The sequence below is a fragment of the Phaseolus vulgaris genome, chromosome 1 (assembly GCF_051622355.1).
Source record: "Phaseolus vulgaris cultivar YP4 chromosome 1, ASM5162235v1, whole genome shotgun sequence".
In the NCBI taxonomy this organism is placed as follows: domain Eukaryota; kingdom Viridiplantae; phylum Streptophyta; class Magnoliopsida; order Fabales; family Fabaceae; genus Phaseolus; species Phaseolus vulgaris.
In genome coordinates this window covers 50,676,796-50,695,160 of record NC_143498.1, presented here as the reverse complement: position 1 = coordinate 50,695,160, position 18,365 = coordinate 50,676,796, and the positions used below count along the sequence as shown (strand labels likewise).

Here is an 18,365-nt window from a genome sequence, read left to right as displayed (position 1 = left end):
ATTATTCAATACATTTAATACTTTACATACACTAATACACAAATATAATGCATCCATATTTGACGAGAGTGAGAGATTATTACATGATTTTTTTTATCGAGACATTTTTATTATAGAGTTATGTAGAAAGTCAATATTTTATAACATTTCTCCGTTGAAATACTTTTATACAACATAAAAATTAAAATTTAAAATATTATAAATATAACTTTTTATCTTAAAAAGTAAAATTTTGTCAATAGTTAAATAAAATATTAATTAGAGGATACATTTTATAAAAGCGTTCCATTAGAGTAAAAAATATAATTAAGAGGTCTAGTGCCAAAATAAACGCACAAAAAGAAAATTAAATGCATTTTTCTCTCATCTATTTAATGCATTTTTATCACTTTCACTATCACAGTAAATATTATAATTAAACAATAATTATAAAGTTGACTTTATCATTTTTTATTTTATTAACAAGATTTCTTTAACGTACGTTTTCTGTTTTAGTTTATTAACTACCATATTTTTTTTTCTACTTAATTGTTATTTTTAAAAGCATTTATATTTTTTATCTAACTCTTAATTATTTACATGTATGCATTTATCGTAATATAAAAAAAAATTATTGAATTTTTAATTTGTTATAAACTTGAAATTAATACCTCATAAAATAATCCTATAAAAGTCAAGGTTCTTTATTTTATAATTTTATTTACTGGTCAACACCTGAAGGTCAATTTCTTATCCTACTTTTCAAAATTGTTTGGCATTAAATGATGATGCACTATTTGCAATTTTTTTAACCCACTCAAAATATAATTTAAAATATTTTGTAGTTGTTTCAAACGTCTTGCTGACATGATATCAATATGATACACACAAACATTTTAAAAGTAATTTTAAAAATAATTTTAATAAACTATTTTTATTTTAGATTTACGTAAATAATTTAATAAAAAAATTGGATAGGGTAAAAAAGAAAAATAAATCTATGACAACTAATCTCTTACCAATAATATCACTAACTTATGAATATTAGCTTATTTTTTATTTATTATTTCTTAACATATTAAACTTAAAATGAAAATATAATACTTTGAGACTGATTTTTTTTTTTGTTTTTATAGTTTTAAGAGGGTTTTAATTAAATTTTAAATTTTATAGAAACTGAAATTAAATTTCTATTATTTTGGAGCAAAATAAATTGATTTACCATAGAATGATATATATTAAAAAAAATGTAGATTTGATTTCAGCAACCATAGAAAACTCATTTTCATTTAATAATCATTCATTTATATTATTATAATATAACTATAGTATGAAGTGGTTCCTTCTTCTGAGATCTCTTATTCCTGGTTCAACCATGCTCGATTGGGGTTCCTGAGTTAGCATTTTTTTTGTCCTCCTTTTATGCCATAGCTTGTTGAGAATTGTAGTGTGCATGTAGTAGGTTGGTTAATATTATTTATTTTGAGAAAAACATATTATGATTCATTAATATAATAATAATAAAATCTTTAAAATTTCATGTTTATTTATTATTATTACTATATTAATAAAATGAGTGGTTAAGTGGTTATTTTTTAGGAGAGTTGAAAATATATCATCACTCTTGATTTTAAGTTTTCTTCATATATAGGTAATAATTATACTCTTCTTTTTCTATGCATATTGTTGTTTTTCATGTCTAGAAAAAGTCCTCTTTGTTGAAATTAGGTAAATTTCTATCCATCCTTATGAATTTGTAAATTGGTTTAAATGAAGGCTTCTTCTTTTCTCTTTGTTTGTATTTCCTCCTATTAACCTTTAAGGGGATTTTCATTTATTTAGTAATAATAATTTTCTCAATAAATGTATGATTCTTTTAGTTATGAGTACTCATTGAGTAGGTTGAGGAGTTATAAACTTATTGCTTACTGTTTTTTACTTCCCCCAATACCTAATGAATGTAGTTGTTTTATTACATTTTTTTTTCATAAAAAAAGTCTCATTTAAAAAAATAATAAGTGGTTTTTAAAATTGATTTTTATTCCTAAACAAATATAAACTAGCTTGTATTTTTTGAAAATATTTAAAAAATATTCATCATTATTTTATATTAGGAAATTTTAAGAGCTTTTAATTAAGTATAAATATGTAAGAAGGACAAATAAATTATTTTTGACAAATAAAGTTTTTGCAATAAAATAGTCTTTTTGTTAAAAAAAAAAATTTATGCTTTTGGATAGATCTTTTTATGCAAATTAGCAAGTCAGACTTTATTGATACACTTTTTTTTTTATAAAAACTTTCTTGATGTTATTATTATGTAACTTGACATCTCAAATAAGCTTATACCTCAAACAACAACAATCATACATCATTACGTGAAAAGTATTATTAAAAAAAGAAAAAAAAGTAAAAAGAAAAATATGGGAGACTAAATCAAAATCCATATGTTAACAAAAAAACGATACATAGGTAGACTATACTTATTCATAAAGAATTTTAAGAACATTCAAGATGAAAGTTTATTATACTAATGAAATGATTCTTTATGAATAAATCATAAATTAATCAACTTATCCGCACATGCATTTTCTTCACGAAATATATGAGTAATCTTAAACCTGATTTTCTCACCATAACTAAGACAAGTATTCCATCGATTACGAAACATCTACAAAATTTAGTTCTAGCAGTAAACGCAACATAAACAAAGACAGAATCATATTCAAGACAGGCATTAGTAAGTCATATCTTTTGAGTTTCCTCCTTAACATGTATAATTCCATAAAACTCAGCAACCGTAACAATCTGAATTTCAAAAAACACAAAGAAAACAACAATAAACTTTCCCATACTTCAACAAAAAAATATCTTCAAAAATAGCAAGAACAAGATACCACATTTAATATGAAAATCGTATCATATAAATCCGACCTAAAAGTAAAAGTTATTCTAAAATCAAATTCATAAAATATGACTTTCATCCTGAAGTTATATTCATAAAGTATGAATTATTATTTTTATAACTATTTTTTTTACTCAAAATCGTAATTTTTAAAGATAAAAACACTACTTTATTGAAAAACCAAAAGACAAATTGCTCGAACTAAAATTCATATTAGGAATTAAGGCAAACTATTTAGTTGCCCAATATTTTTTAATTCTCTAATTTTATAACATATTTTTATCATGCTTATGTATACAAAATATGGGGAAAAAAATTCATTACCATAGCATATATGAATCTGAAATTGTGGACGTTGGGAGAAGGCATAGTGAATAATGTTACAGTATATATAACTGAAAAAGTCTCTACAACATGCGTGGGATGCAAATTATGCAAAGAACAGGAAGAGTTATTCCTATAAAGACGACAACGTTTCATTCGTCTTCTCCTTATTAATTTCAAAGATTGAAGGAGAAGCGTTGATGGTCTGAGTCTTGATTCAACCAATAAGGCACAGAAAGAAGCCATGGACACCGACGACGAGACACTATTGGACGAGAAAGCAAGGAGAACGAGAGATCTGCTTGCCAGTTTCTACTCTCCAATTCCTTCAGCGTCCTCCAACAATCCTTTTTCCAAACACGCCTCACCCGATGACATCAATTCCTCTTCCTTCCAACCTGATCAGTACATGAAAATCATGGTACACGCAATTCTTGTTTTCTATTTTTCGAGATTGAATGCCATTCTAGTCTCGTTTACGATGATGAATGTGTCTGTGATTTCTTTACGTTAAAACAATCGCTTTGAAGGCGCGAAAGTCCAGTTTAGAAGGTCTACTCCAGAGGCACGTTGAAATGGTAGCTGAAATCAAGAATCTGGATACTGACTTGCAAATGCTCGTCTACGAGAATTATAATAAGTTTATCTGCGCTACAGATACTATAAAGAGGTATAGATTTTTTTATACTTTATTATGAGGGTGATTATGATGTTACTTTTCTGTTTATGTTACATGCAATTGCCATCGTTACACTATATTGTGAAAATTTGTTCTATCTTCTCACCTTCATCTTGCTATATATGTGTGTGTGATTTTTTTTAATGTACGCTTTTCTTTGGAGAAAAAGAATATGAGTGTAGTTTCTTTGCGAACAGGATGAAGAGTAATATTTTGGGGATGGAAGAAAATATGGAACAGCTTCTCGAGAGGGTACGCATTTATTAATTTAATATTAAGAGATTGATCGAATGTAGAACTAGAAGAGTTTTTGAGAGTTTCTTTTGTATTTTTAGTAGAGAACCTTTTTAATGCACTTCTAACTTATATTCGGACACATCCTTAATCCGTTTTGAGATTTCTTGTTTTCACATTTCACTCCTGGAACTTTCTTACCGAGAAGCAAAAAAAGAAGTGTAAGAGTTTGAGTATTCCACGTTTTTTCTCGGTGCAGATAATGTCTGTACAATCAAGAAGTGACAGTGTTAACACTTCTCTGTGCGAAAATAGGGAGCATATAGAGAAAATGCACCGGACATGCAATCTTCTTCGTAAAATTCAGGTATCAAAGCAATGACACTTGTTGTCTGGTTGCACATCATTGTTCTGCCTCACAACGTTCTTGATGGAATTCGTATATTTTTTCCTTACTCGCGAAGGTTATGTTTTATACCATTTTCATCGTTGTGGATGAGCAGTTCATATATGACCTACCTGATAGATTAGGCAAGTGCATCAAGTCTGAGGCCTATGCAGATGCAGTCAGGTTCTACATCGGTGCAATGCCAATTTTTAAGGTCCTGTTTGGCTGATATTATTAATGATTTAACTATACCTTACCTCACACACTCGGACAAATTATTTTCCTATAATGTAAAAAGTTAAGCCTCAGATTAGATATCTTTCTTTTCCTTTTTCACTCTTTACTAGGCCTATGGAGATTCATCATTCCAAGATTGTAAGCGAGCATCTGAAGAAGCAATAGCTATCATAGTAAAAAATTTGCAGGTGTAGTTCTTTTACATTTTTATACCTTTTCTATCATCTTCAGCTTGGTACATGCCCATTGCTAGATAGAATTTGAGTATGAAACTTATGATAACATTGCATTAGATTAGCTTGTTCTATCCATCCTTGCTAAACCAATCTTCTAAACATGACCCAAGATCCTAAGGAGTGCAGTGAACTCAAAGTCTCTAATAGTATGCTTAATAGAATAAATAACTGATGGTTTTTATGTTTTGAGAAGTTTTTCTTCATAAATTGACATTTTTTTTTCTATAACCAGGGAAAAGTATTTTCAGATTCTGAATCAATGCAAGTGAGAGCCGAGGCTGCAGTTCTCTTGAAACAGTTGAATTTTCCTGTGTGTATTATTCTCTTTTCCTCAAAACAGCATTTTGTACTGTGTTATGTGCTCTGGGGTTTTGATTATTTATGAATATTTACGATAAATGGGGAAAATGATATTCTTGTATAAAAATCCATTTTTTCCCTTGCATTTTATGAGAGTACAGGGATCGAACATGTATCGGTTTCTCTTATCCTGTCCCATTCCCTGGAGAGAAATAACCTTGTTAGTGTTATCCTATGTGTTAATTCAGGACATAGAATGATAAGTTTTCTATTTATTAACAGGTGGACTATTTGAAGACAAAGCTACTAGAGAAGTTGGAGCTTTCGCTTAGAGACATGCAGTTTATAACTGAAGTAATGGAGAATGATTCTCCCTCTGCTCACGAGGTAAGTAGTTCAGAGTATTATCCTTTGTTTGGTGCACTTTTCTTCAAAATCTTATACACGCTTTTATTTGCTATCCCATTACTATCTTTGTTCACTTAAGATTTTGTTCAAATGCCACGTTGTGTGCGGCTCTTGTATGAAACTCTTATTAAATGGTCATAGTTTAGGTTATCCGTCCCCTTGGTAACAACACACAAACAACATTAAAATACGTGTCTTAGAATAGCGTCTATGGTAAGATATAGATGGTTTGGTGAAGCGACACAGTGATATCAGACAGTCATGTTGGGTAATAAATTCTTGTAGAATATATAATTCGTCACAATATTTGGGAATATAGCTAATTCATGCGCAGAAAAAGGATATCAGTATGATTAAGTAGTGGACATAATATCCATGATTGATTCTGTCAAATAAAAAACAATTATTTGGTGAAGGGGTGTTGCTTCATGCTATTATTTTACTCTTAGTTTTTCATATATGATATATGTCGTTGGTAGTTATGGTTAGAAGACTGATGAATTCAGTGTACGTTTCTTTCCCTATTTCCTAACATAGGCGTCCATTCACGAGTTGGTGGAGGCCATTCGTGCATTTCGGGTAATATTTCCAGATTCAGAAAAGCAATTAGTTCAACTTGCTCAAGACCTACTCACCAGGTTAGTATCTTTATGTTACAATGCAAAGTACTGTTAAATTTAATACAGTTCATAAAATTTTCATTATATGCAAATTAACATTTTAATTGTTATTCAGACACTTTCTAATCATAGAAGAGTATGTAAAGACACGGATTTGTTCGGAAGATCTACTTGGTGTTCTTAGTAAGTAGTGTGATTATGTTACTACATCACTCATTGATCTGTTAATTTAATTCCTTACATTAACTGAACCCGTTTGTTTTCATTTAATTCATATTAGTTTTTTTTATATCCATCAAACAAAACTTATTCTGATTCTTGTAGCAATGATTTTGTGTAACGATATTTGTTTAACATGAATGTAGGGGAAATATTTAACATGAATGTATAACCCAGTCATATGTCTTGTATAATGCATTAGACTTTAAGCAAAATCTCGTCATCATCTCCATTTATTGGAGCTGTATAGACATTTTGCTAAATCAAATTAATTACAAGAGATATAGTCTATAAGATTATGCTTTTAAAACGCTAATAATTGTGTTCTCAAGAAATACTTTCAAAATTAAATATTGATATATAAACAAGTGTTTTTGGATCTGATTTTGGCGTCTTCAAATGTGTAATGTCACTTGGGAACAGGAGTTATCTGGAATGCCGTGCTCCGAATGGATGAAGTCTTAGAGGAAGTATCTCTCTCTAATCATTCTCTTGAGGTCATCTGTCAAAGTTATTAGCTCCACTTTGATTTTAACTTATAGATGTTGCTTTTCAAGTCAGCATTATCCTTTTCTCTTCTCAATACAATCCCAATGAAAGTTACAGTTCAAAAAAGGATTTTTCATTAATAAAAGTTAAACATTTTCAGGCTACCAAGGATGCTGTCAAGCTGTATATTAGAAGTGCATTTTCTCATCTAACGCAAGACATCTCAGGTTAGTTCAGAGGAAACTTCTAATTTTTAATTTAAGCATAAATTTTGAAATGTTTACATTGACACACTATGGGAGAAAGAAGACATAAAATCCTTAGAAAATGGACAAATTACATTGCCAAGGATTCTAGTCTTATAAAGTTTGAAGCTTAATATACATATATACATTGCCTGATTTGTGCTAGCCACAAAAATAGTTGACAGTTTGTGTAATAGTCATGCTCTGAGTTAGCTTCTGTTTGGTAGATCACCTCTTAAAAGTGCTGAAACGGGGTGGAGCAGAGGAGTACTCACTGGAAGTTGCCTTAGATGCTAGCATCAAAGCAGTTTTAGACGGAGGCAGGAACGTTTTGCTGGTAAACACATTGGTGTACCTAGACACGTAAAAACAAGATCATAATTATGCATGTATATACACAAAATATCGTTGTTAAATCATTCTAAATATTTATGTTGTGTTGTTTAATTAGGTTTAATCTTTCTCTCGATTGTTTCAGGATATCCACAAAATTCTAGAAGACAACTTAGAGATTGTAGATAAACTAAAAGAGTTAATAATTGATTGGGTTCAACAAGGATATCAAGACTTTTTTAGGGAACTTGAGGTTCAGTTCATATCGTTTTTAGGAAGAAACAATTCTTCAGCTACTCCAAGTCATGGTTTGATGGAGGGAGCTCAAGGTGTCAAAGCCTTTCCTAGCCTTGTTCTAGTGTTGGCCCAACTGTCTGCTTTTATTGGACAAACTGCAATACCAAAAATCACCGAGGCAAGGTTTCACTTGATTGCCTTATATTTGATATTTAATTCCTTGAAATAGAACAATTATTTGGTTAATTTTCCTTTCATATGTTTAGTAATGTATGCCTGAAAAATTGTGTTGCAATGTTCAGGAATTAGCAGCTTCCTTTTCTCAAGGAAGTGTTGGAGGTTATGAATATGGACTGTCCTTTGTTCCTGGAGTGATCTCTCAAAAATTTAGGGCAGCTGGTGAAAAATTCTTGCAGCTGGTATATTTTAAAAACTTCATAATTTATTTTAACATAACTGCAATTTCACACCTTTCCTGATTCTTACTCCTCCATTGCTTAATAACGTATAGTTATATCAAAGCCTGTTCTCTATTTTGAAGCTTGGTTTCAGCAGTGTTCTGCCCGATAATATTTTTCTTTCCAAAGAAAGAAGATATTCGATATGGATATCCATATAGCTTTGGACAGTATTATGATAAGCACCAAGTACTAATTTACTTTAAAAAACTAGGTATTAAAAGGAGAACTAAACACTTAAATATACTTGATGTGCGACTTAGGCACCCCATAATACCCAGGTTACTATTATATTCCTGTGTCTTTTTTTAATCTTAAGTGCAGTTTCACTTGAACAGCATAGTTGTGACTAGGGGTTTAAATCCAATATGCAATCCAAATTCAAATAAATGGATTGGATTTTAAATCCATATCCATTTTAACTAGATTAAATTTAAATGGATTTTTTAAATCCACTTAAATTGGATTAAATCTAGATTCAATTTATTTTGTTAATTAAATTAAATCCATTTTGTCAATCACTTTAAATCCATTTTGATATGTACACAGACTAACTTTGCTTGAACCGGGTCTAAGCCGATTCAACCTGAACGCTGACCAACTTGGCTCGACATTGGCCAAAGCCCAATCGACTCGACATCGACTCGGGCCCGCTCCACTAGACATTGTTTTGGACCCATACGACTCGACATCAACCCGGACCCGCTCGACTTGGCATTAGTTAGGGCCCAATTGAGTCGAAATAGACTCAAGCCCACTCCACTCGACATCATCTCGAGCCCGGACGAATCGACATCGTCCCAAACCCGAACGACTCGACAATGGCCCAGGCTTAGATGATTCAACATCGGCCCGAGCTCGTATGACTCGACATCGACCCGGGCCCACTCGACTTGACAATAACACGGGCCCGCTGGGCTCGACATTAGCCAGGGTCCAATCGAGTCGACATTGACCCGATCCCGGTTCACTCGACATCAGCTCAAGCCCGAACGATTCGACATCGGCTCGAGCCCGAACGATTCGACATCGGCTCGAGCCCGGACGACTTGACATCAGCCCGAACCCGAACGACTCGACATCGGTCCAAACCCGTTCGACTCGACATCGGCTCGGGCCCGATCGACTCAACATCAGTCTGGGCCTGAGAGACTCAACATCGGTTTGGGCCCGTTCGGCTCGACATCGGCCAGAGCCCAATTGACTTGACATCGAATTGGGCCCGCTCCACTCGACATCGACTCAGGCCCGTTTGACTGACATCGGCTCGAGCACGAGAGACTTGACTTTGGCTTAAGCCCGGTCAACTCGACTTTGGCTTAAGCCCGGTCGACTCGACATTGGCCCGGGGCTAATCGACTTGACATCGGCCCAGGCCCGGGAGACTCGACATCAGCCTGAGCTTGCTTAACTCGACATTGGCCTGGGCCCGTTCAGCTCGACATCGACCCAGGTTCGAGAGACTTGACATTGGCTCGGGTCTGCTTGGCTCAAAATTGGCCCGGGCCCAATAGACTCAACAACGACGCGAGCCCGCTCGACTCGACATCTGGGCCCGTTCAGCTCAACATCGGCCCGGGTTCAAGAGACTCAACATTGGCTCGGGTCTGCTTGGCTCGAAATTGGCCCGGGCACAATCAACTCAACAACGACGCGGGCTCGCTCGATTCGACATCAGTCAGGGCTATCCCGGCTTGACATCGGCTCGGGCCCACTCGAGTCGACATGAGCTAGGGCCCAATCGAGTCGAAATCGACTCGGGCCCGCTCCACTCAACATCGGCTAGATCCCAAATGACTCAACATCGACCCGAACCCGGAAGACTTGACATCGGTCCGAACCCGGACGACTTGATATTGGTTTGGACCCGGACGACTCGACATCAGCTCGGGTCCGCTCGACTTGACATTGGCTCGGGCACGAGAGACTCGACATTGGCTCGGGCCGACTTGGCTCGACTACGGCTCGGGCCCAGACAACTCAACATCGACGCACACCCAGACGACTCAAGAATGGCCCAGGCCTAGATGATTCAACATCGGCCTGAGCCTGTTTGACTCGACATCAGCACAGGCCTCCTCGGCTTGACATTGGCACGGGCCCCCTGGGCTCGACATTAGCCAAGGCCCAGATCGACTTGACATTGACTTAGGCCCGTTCCACTCGACATTGGCTCAGGCCTGGTCGGCTCGACATTGGCTAGTGCCCAATCGACTCGACATCAGCCCGGGCCAGAGAGATTCGACATTGACCTGGGTCCGATCGACTTGACATCAGCCCGGGCTTGCTCAGATCGATATTGTCCTGGGCCCGTTCGGCTCGACATCGGCCCAAGTAACTCGACATTGGCTCGGCCCTGCTTGGCTCGAAATTAGCCTGAGCCCAATCGACTCGACATCAACCCGGGCCTGCTCCACTCGACATCGTTTCGGGTCCAATCGAGTCGAAATAGACTCGGGCCCAATCAACTTGACATCGACTTTGGCCACTCCACTTGACATTAGCCCGAGCCCGCTAGGCTTGACAACGGCCCAGTCCCGCTCGACTTGACATCGGCCTGGGCCTGCTCGGCTCGACTATAGCCAAGGCCCAATCGAGTTGAAATTGACCATGGCCCGCTCTACTCGACATCGACTGGCGCTTAGACGAGTTGGCATTGGTACGGACCTGAACGACTTGACATCGACTCGGGCCCGCTTGACTTGACATCGGCCCGAGCCGAGAGACTCGTCATTGGCTTGAGCCTGCTCGACTCGACATTGGCCCGACCCAATCGACTCAACATCGGCTCGGGCCTGGGAGACTCGACATCGGTTCAGACCCATTTAGCTTGACACCGGTCAGGGCCAATCAACTTGACATTGACGTGGGGCCGCTCCACTTGACATCGACCCGAGCTCGTTTGGCTAGACATCGACCCGAGCCCGGGAGACTCGAAATTGGCTCAGGCCCGGTCGGCTCGACATTGGCCCGTGCCCAATCGACTCGACATTGGCCTCGGCCCGGGAAACTCGACATTGGCCCGGGCCCATTCGACTCAATATTGGCCTGGGCGCATTCAGCTCGACATCGGCCTCGGCCCGCGAGACTCGATATTGGCTCGGGTATGCTTGGCTCCACATTGGCTTGGACCCAATCGACTCGAGATCGACTTGGTCCCACTCCACTCGACATTGGCTCGGGCCCGCTCAGCTTGACATTGGCCCGGAACCGCTCGGCTTGACATTAGCCAGGGCTCAATCGAGTCAAAATCGACTCGGACTCGGTCCACTCGACATCGGCTTGAGCCCGAACGACCAGACATCAGGCCGAACCTGGATGACTCGACAACGGTCCAAACCGGGAAGACTCTATATCAGCTCAGGCCAGCTCGACTTGACATCAGCCCGGGCCCGTGAGACTTGACATTGGCTCGAGCCTGCTCGGCTCAACATTGGCCCAGGCCCAATCGACTCAACATCGGCCCGGGATTGCTCGGCTCGACATCAGTCTGAGCTCAATCGAGCCGAAATTGACCCGGACTCGCTCTACTCGACATCAGCTCGAGCCTGGAGTACTCGACATCGAGCCGAACTCGAACGAATCGACAACGGAGCAGACCCGGACGATTCTACATCGGCTCGGGCCTGCCCAGCTTGACATCGGCCTGGGTCCATAAGACTCGACATTGGCTCAGGCCCGATCAGCTCGATATTGGCTCGGGCCTAATCGACTCGACATCGCCCCAGCCTGGGAGACTCAATATTGACTCGGGCTCGTTCAGCTCGACAGCTCCCCAAGCTTGCTCAGCTCGACAATGGCCTGGGCCCTTTCAGCTCGACATAGGCCTGGGCTCGGGAGACTCGACATTGGCTTGAGCCCAATCGACTCGACATTGACCCGGGCCCGGTCCACTAAACATCGTTTCGTGCCCAATTGACTCGACATCAACCCGAACCCAAACGACTTGACAATGGCCCAGGCCTAGATGTTTCAACATCGGCTTGAGCTCGTTTGACTCGACATCGACCCAGGCCCACTCGACATGACATCGGCACGGGCCCGCTGATCTCGACATTAGCCAGGGTCCAATCGAGTCGGCATTGACCCGATCCCGATCCACTCGACATCTGCTCGAGCCCGAACGACTTGACATCGACTCAAGCCCGAACGACTTGACATCGGCCCGAACTCGGACGACTCAACATCGGTACAGACTCGTTCAACTCGACATCAGCTCGGGCCCGATCGACTCAACATCAGTTCAGGCCCGGGAGACTCAACATCGGTTCGAGCCCGTTCAGCTCGATATCGGTCAGAGCCCAATCAAATTGACATCGACTCGGGCCCGCTCCACTCGACATTGACACAGGCCCATTTGACTGGACATCGGCTAGAGCCCGAGAGATTCGACTTTGGCTCAAGCTCGGTCAACTCGACATTGGCCCGGGCCTAATCAACTCGACATCGGCCTGGGCCGGGAGACTAGACATTGACCCAGGCCCGCTCATCTCGACATCAGCCCGGACTTACTCAGCTCGACAATGGCCTAGGCCCGTTTGGCTCAACATCGGCCGTGTCCGGGAGACTCGACATTGGCTCGGGTCTGCTTGGCTCGAAATTGGCCCGGGCTCAATCGACTTGACAACAATGCGGACCTGCTTCACTTAACATCAGTATGGGCTCGCCCAACTTGACATCGGCTCGGGCCCGCTCGGCTTGACATGAGCTAGGGTCCAATCGAGTCGAAATCGACTCGAGCCCGCTCCACTCGACATCGGCTCGATCCCGAACAACTAGACATCGACCTGAACCCATACGACTTCACATCAGTCCGGACCCGGACGACTTCACATCGGTCCGGACCCGGACGACTCGACATTTGCTCAGGTCCGCTCGGCTTGACATCGACCCGAGCCCGAGAGACTCGACATTGGCCCAAGCCCAATCGACTCAACATTGGCCTGGGCCCACTCCACTCGACATCGGCTCGAGCCCGATTGACTCAAACGACTCGTCATCGGCTCGGGCCCGATTGACTCAACATCAATCCAGGCCCTGGAGACTCAACATCGATTCGGGCCCATTCTGCTCGACATTGGCCAGAGCCCAATCGACTTGACATCGACTCGGGCCCGCTCCACTCGACATCGCCATGGGCCCGTTTGGCTGGACATCGTCCCGAGCCCGGGAAACTCGACATTGGCTCATGCCCGGTCGGCTCAACATTGGTTCGGGCCCAATTGACTCGACATCAGCCCGAGCCCGGTAGACTCAACATTGACCCAGGCCCGTTCGGCTCGACATCATTCTGGGCTTGCTCAGCTCGACATTGGCCTGGGCCCGTTCGGCTTGATATCTGTCGGGAGACTTGACATTGGCTCGGGCCTGCTCGGCTCGACATTGGTTCGAGCACAATCGACTCAACATCAACCCGGGCCCAATCGACTCAACATCGACCCGGGCTCACTCTACTCGATATCGTCCCGGGCTCGGGATACTCGACATTGGCCCGGGCCTGGGCCCATTTTGCTCGACATCGACCCGGGCTTGCTCAATTCGACATTAGTCTGGCTCGTTCGACTCGATATCGGCCCGGGCTAGCTCGGTTTGACATCGGACCAGGCCAGCTCGGCTGGACATCGACTCGGGAATGCTTGGCTCGACAACGGCCCGGGCACGCTTAACTCGAAATTAGCTCGGACGTGCTTGGCTAGATATGGGCCTAGGACTACTCGGTCAGACATCGATCCGGACTCACTCGGCTCGACATCGGCTGGATTATTTTGGCTTAACTTGGATCGGGCCAAGTCAAAATCCATCCCAAAATACAATTTGGATAATCCAAAAAAGTATCAATTAAATAGATTAGATTTAAAATCCAAAAATATGGATCTGGATTTGAAATAAATCCATTAAAACTAATATGAATTATGAATAATTATGAATTAAATTTTATAATTTAGATTTTTTGACGAGATTTTTTGACGACCCGGTAGGCTGTTTCTATCTGTCTTCTCCATTTTGTTCTTGTTTCCTATTTCCCCACATTCTCTAGCAGTCAACACAACAGAATCCCTGGTCATTACTTTCCTGCCCTGTTTCATTTAGCCTCATAACACATACCACATTGAAAGTAAAAGAGGGGTATTGGATGGACTTTAATGGAATGCGTTCCATCATATTTCACTTCATTTCATCTTGTAAAATAATTCAAAACAAAGAAATGTAGCATCATTCTATTATTTTCCACAAATCAGGATATAGCTCTAGGGACCTCGTGTCCAAGTTAACAACTTAATTTCCTAACTTTATTGATGTTTCTCGGTTATATCACTCTTTCTTGAGTGCTTTTGTTTTAAGCCTAAGGGGAATTCATTATCTGATACTCTTATTGGAGTATGTACCTTTAATATTTTTACCCTTATACCTCTTCCTTTTATTAATAGAATTTCCTCTATTAAAATAACAATGTACAAGTTCAGTAGCATTTACATATTCTTTATTTTATTCTTTTTAGTACATAAATATGAGAACTCAGAAAATATCACTTCTCCTGAAGAAGAGGTTTGCCACACCCAATTGGGTTAAGGTCAGTATGTTCTGTCTTTTGTCTCAAAAATAAAAATACCAATTCTATCTTTGAAAGAATTTGAAAATGAAGTTGTTTCTTTGCTTTGTTTGCACAGCACAAGGAACCGAGAGAAGTCCATATGTTTGTTGATTTATTTCTACAAGAGGTGGGCACTTTTAAATCAAATACTTTTTTTTTATCCTTTCCGTCTTTTAAGTTGTTTTGAATTGTTTGAGGATTGTACTTAAATAGTGATTTTATTTAATTTTTCTGATTGTTTAGTACTTACATTTTGATTAATCTTACTTGATGTTACAGCTCAAAATTACGGGTAATGAAGTGAAGCAGATTTTGCCTCAAGATTTGACGAAGCACCGAAGAGCTGATAGTAATGGAAGCTCTGCTTCATCAAGAAGCAACTCTTTCAGGGAGGAGAAGGAGAAGTTTAGTCGCTCTAATATTCAGAAGGGAAGGAGCCAACAGCTTCTGGAAACACACCTAGCGAAGCTGTTTAAGCAAAAGGTTGAAATTTTCACAAAAGTAGAATATACACAGGTATTGAACACCCATCATGTTAGTGATGCAAAATTTAAATAATTGGTTGCAAACAACTTTTTATCAATCTTTGCTTGCAAACTGCAGGAATCAGTGGTTATGACCATTGTTAAATTGTGCCTTAAAAGTTTACAAGAATATGTTAGGATCCAGACTTTTAACCGGAGTGGATTCCAGCAAATTCAATTGGATATTCAGTTCTTGAGGACTCCATTGAAAGAAATAGTTGAAGATGAGGCTGCAATGGACTTCTTGCTTGATGAGGTTGGAAGAAATAATGGTTCAACTACTATTTTTTTTTAAATTTCATTATTTATTTGTTAATTTATTTAACTGTAATTGTGAACAGGTGATTGTTGCCGCAGTAGAGCGATGCCTTGATCCAATTCCACTGGAGCTCCCCATATTGGATAGACTTGTACAGGCAAAGCTGGCACAGCTGGCACAACATAGGGAACAAGATTTAATTTAATCTCTTCATAGACATTTTATCAACCATGAAGTGGAGACCAAGTTTTCCCTACATTTTTTTTATAAGTTTGATATTTAATTAGTATTATAGCTTTGTATTGAAAAAGTAAATATTTATTTTATACAATTAAAGACAAAAACTAAAGAAAAAATAAATTTAAGATTTATTTGACAATGATACTTTATTCATGATAAAGTATAGCATGAAAAAGAATATGAAACTATGGTCATTGTTAAAAAAATTACATCATAACTTATTTTATTATAAATTATTTAAAATATAATTATGGATAGATAATAACATTCTTATTTTTTAATATTAATGTACTATAACTATATTCATCCTTAAATATATACCCATCCATACTATATAAAATGTAAGTATAATAATATCATGTCCAATATCTTCCTTAATTTTTATCTATATATAATAAAATAAAAGTAAAACAAACATTAATTCATAATTGTATCTAAAAAATATATATCTTTTAATAGGGATTTTAATATATACATCAAAAGTTTTAAAAATAAACCGAGCATTTAAATTAAAACTATCACATTCTCCATGCTCACTTATGAGCTATAGTACCTGCAATGCAATTTTATCTGCTCTCGTGTACAACATGATCATCACAAATAAAAAAACAAACACAAACAAATAGGGTAAACTAGTTATAACAAAAAAATTTATATAATTTAAATTTCAAATTGATACATAAAATTCATAAATTCTCATACAATTTCTTAAACATTTCACATAACCATAAGTGTCTGTCCAAGAAATTCACAACTCATTTTTCTCATGTCAGACTTATACTAACTCGCAACACATAAACACTTAACTCTACTTCCGGAATACTCGTGTATTGAAATTAACATCCAGATACCTGCACCTGTCGTACTATTCACTGTGAATCCACACAGTTATGTGCATAATCAATCTCAATATCTCATCATCTCATATAACGAGGTAAAATCATTTGATATGTTCTGATCAGTTCTTTCAAACCTCAGACTCAGCTAAATGAACCTTATTCGACTCTCACCAACTGAATAACTTCATCTACGTGATTTCATTATATCAGTAAAGTCAGGATCGTCTCATTCACAAGACACTCACAAATCAATACACCCTAATAACAATCTTAGCACGGTATTTCCTTTCCTGAAAATACGTCTTAATCACACTTCCACCTTATTACATACATCATTTAACACATCAATGCACCATTCAATCACATCATATTTTAAACTTTCTAAACAATCCAAATATATCTCAAATTTCACTTAAACACGTAACTAAGTTCCAAATACATGCTTTCTAAATCAAACATCTCATCTAAGTAATTCAACAAAATATTCAAATATTCAAAAACAGTTCAACTCATTTATATCATCATTCAAACACTTTCATTTCTCAATCACAAATACTTTCAACAAATTATTCACCTTAAAATCAATATAAAAGATTCAAAATCAACAATTTTAGTCAATATATTACTTTACTTTCCAAAAGAGACAATCATGCAAACAAAAATTGGAATTGGTGACCACATGACCCCACATCCAGGTCTTCTAACCTATGATTATATCACAAATCTAACTATATCACTAGAACTCTGATATAACAAAGACTAATTCCTAAGATAAAAACCTCACATGCAAACTTAAACTACAAGACAACCCTAATCAAATCAAAACTAACTCAAAGGAAAATGAGTCAAGAATTAACTTATTCTATTTGGGATTTTGATCGGTCAATCTCGTAAAGTTCACTTTCAGGAGTCCAATGACAGACTCCAATCGTCAAATTGATAAGCGAGGAGGTCAAAATCTTAGATAGAAGGGAAAAGAAAGAAAAAAGGAAACAAAAATAAACTTACTCTATCATCTGATCGGGCAGTCTTGTAAATCTCGCTGCTAGGAGTCTAATGATGAATTCCTATCATCAAACTGATGAGGAAGAGAAAAGGAAAAAAAAAATCATAAGGTGTCATTTTAATTGTATCATATCTACTCTAACATACAAGATTTACATATAATATATAATGGTAAAATTTATATATGTGTAATAATATTGCATATATAGAGAATAAAAAAAACACATAATAAATATAGTATAATAATGTTTTATGTAGTAATTTATAAATACATTATATAAAATTCTGTATTCATCGTGTTATTTTATATGTACCTATGTAGTAATAACACGTAAAATTAACATACATGATTATTAATTAAAAAATTAAAAGTTCAGTAAACATGATTTAATTGTCTTCTAAATAAAATATATAAATAATAATTATACTTTTAAAAAAATATTATTTTTTTACAATTTTAAGAAAAGAAACTACGGGAACTAAAATTGATTTAGTTAAAATTACAAATTTATGAAAAATAAAAATTAAGGAATACTTTTCAGAAAATTATATGTAACGTTATATTTAAACAAAATTTATACTTTATTCCATCATTATTTTAATATAAAACACGAC

The 18,365-nt window shown here is 37.7% G+C and overlaps 1 protein-coding gene across 1 annotated transcript; it reads left to right on the top strand.

The window, feature by feature from the left end:
• Positions 1 to 3,350: 3,350 nt before the first annotated feature.
• LOC137816239 (vacuolar protein sorting-associated protein 51 homolog) lies at positions 3,351 to 16,005 on the top strand. Its single transcript, XM_068619315.2, has 20 exons — positions 3,351 to 3,629; positions 3,739 to 3,878; positions 4,085 to 4,139; positions 4,381 to 4,488; positions 4,625 to 4,723; positions 4,857 to 4,934; positions 5,215 to 5,292; positions 5,565 to 5,669; positions 6,228 to 6,328; positions 6,426 to 6,493; positions 6,953 to 7,026; positions 7,179 to 7,245; positions 7,491 to 7,600; positions 7,742 to 8,011; positions 8,136 to 8,252; positions 14,791 to 14,862; positions 14,960 to 15,010; positions 15,163 to 15,399; positions 15,487 to 15,663; positions 15,749 to 16,005. The coding sequence occupies exons 1-20, from the start codon at positions 3,453 to 3,455 to the stop codon at positions 15,869 to 15,871; spliced, it is 2,307 nt and encodes a 768-aa protein (XP_068475416.1). The 5' UTR covers positions 3,351 to 3,452; the 3' UTR covers positions 15,872 to 16,005.
• Positions 16,006 to 18,365: the final 2,360 nt, after the last annotated feature.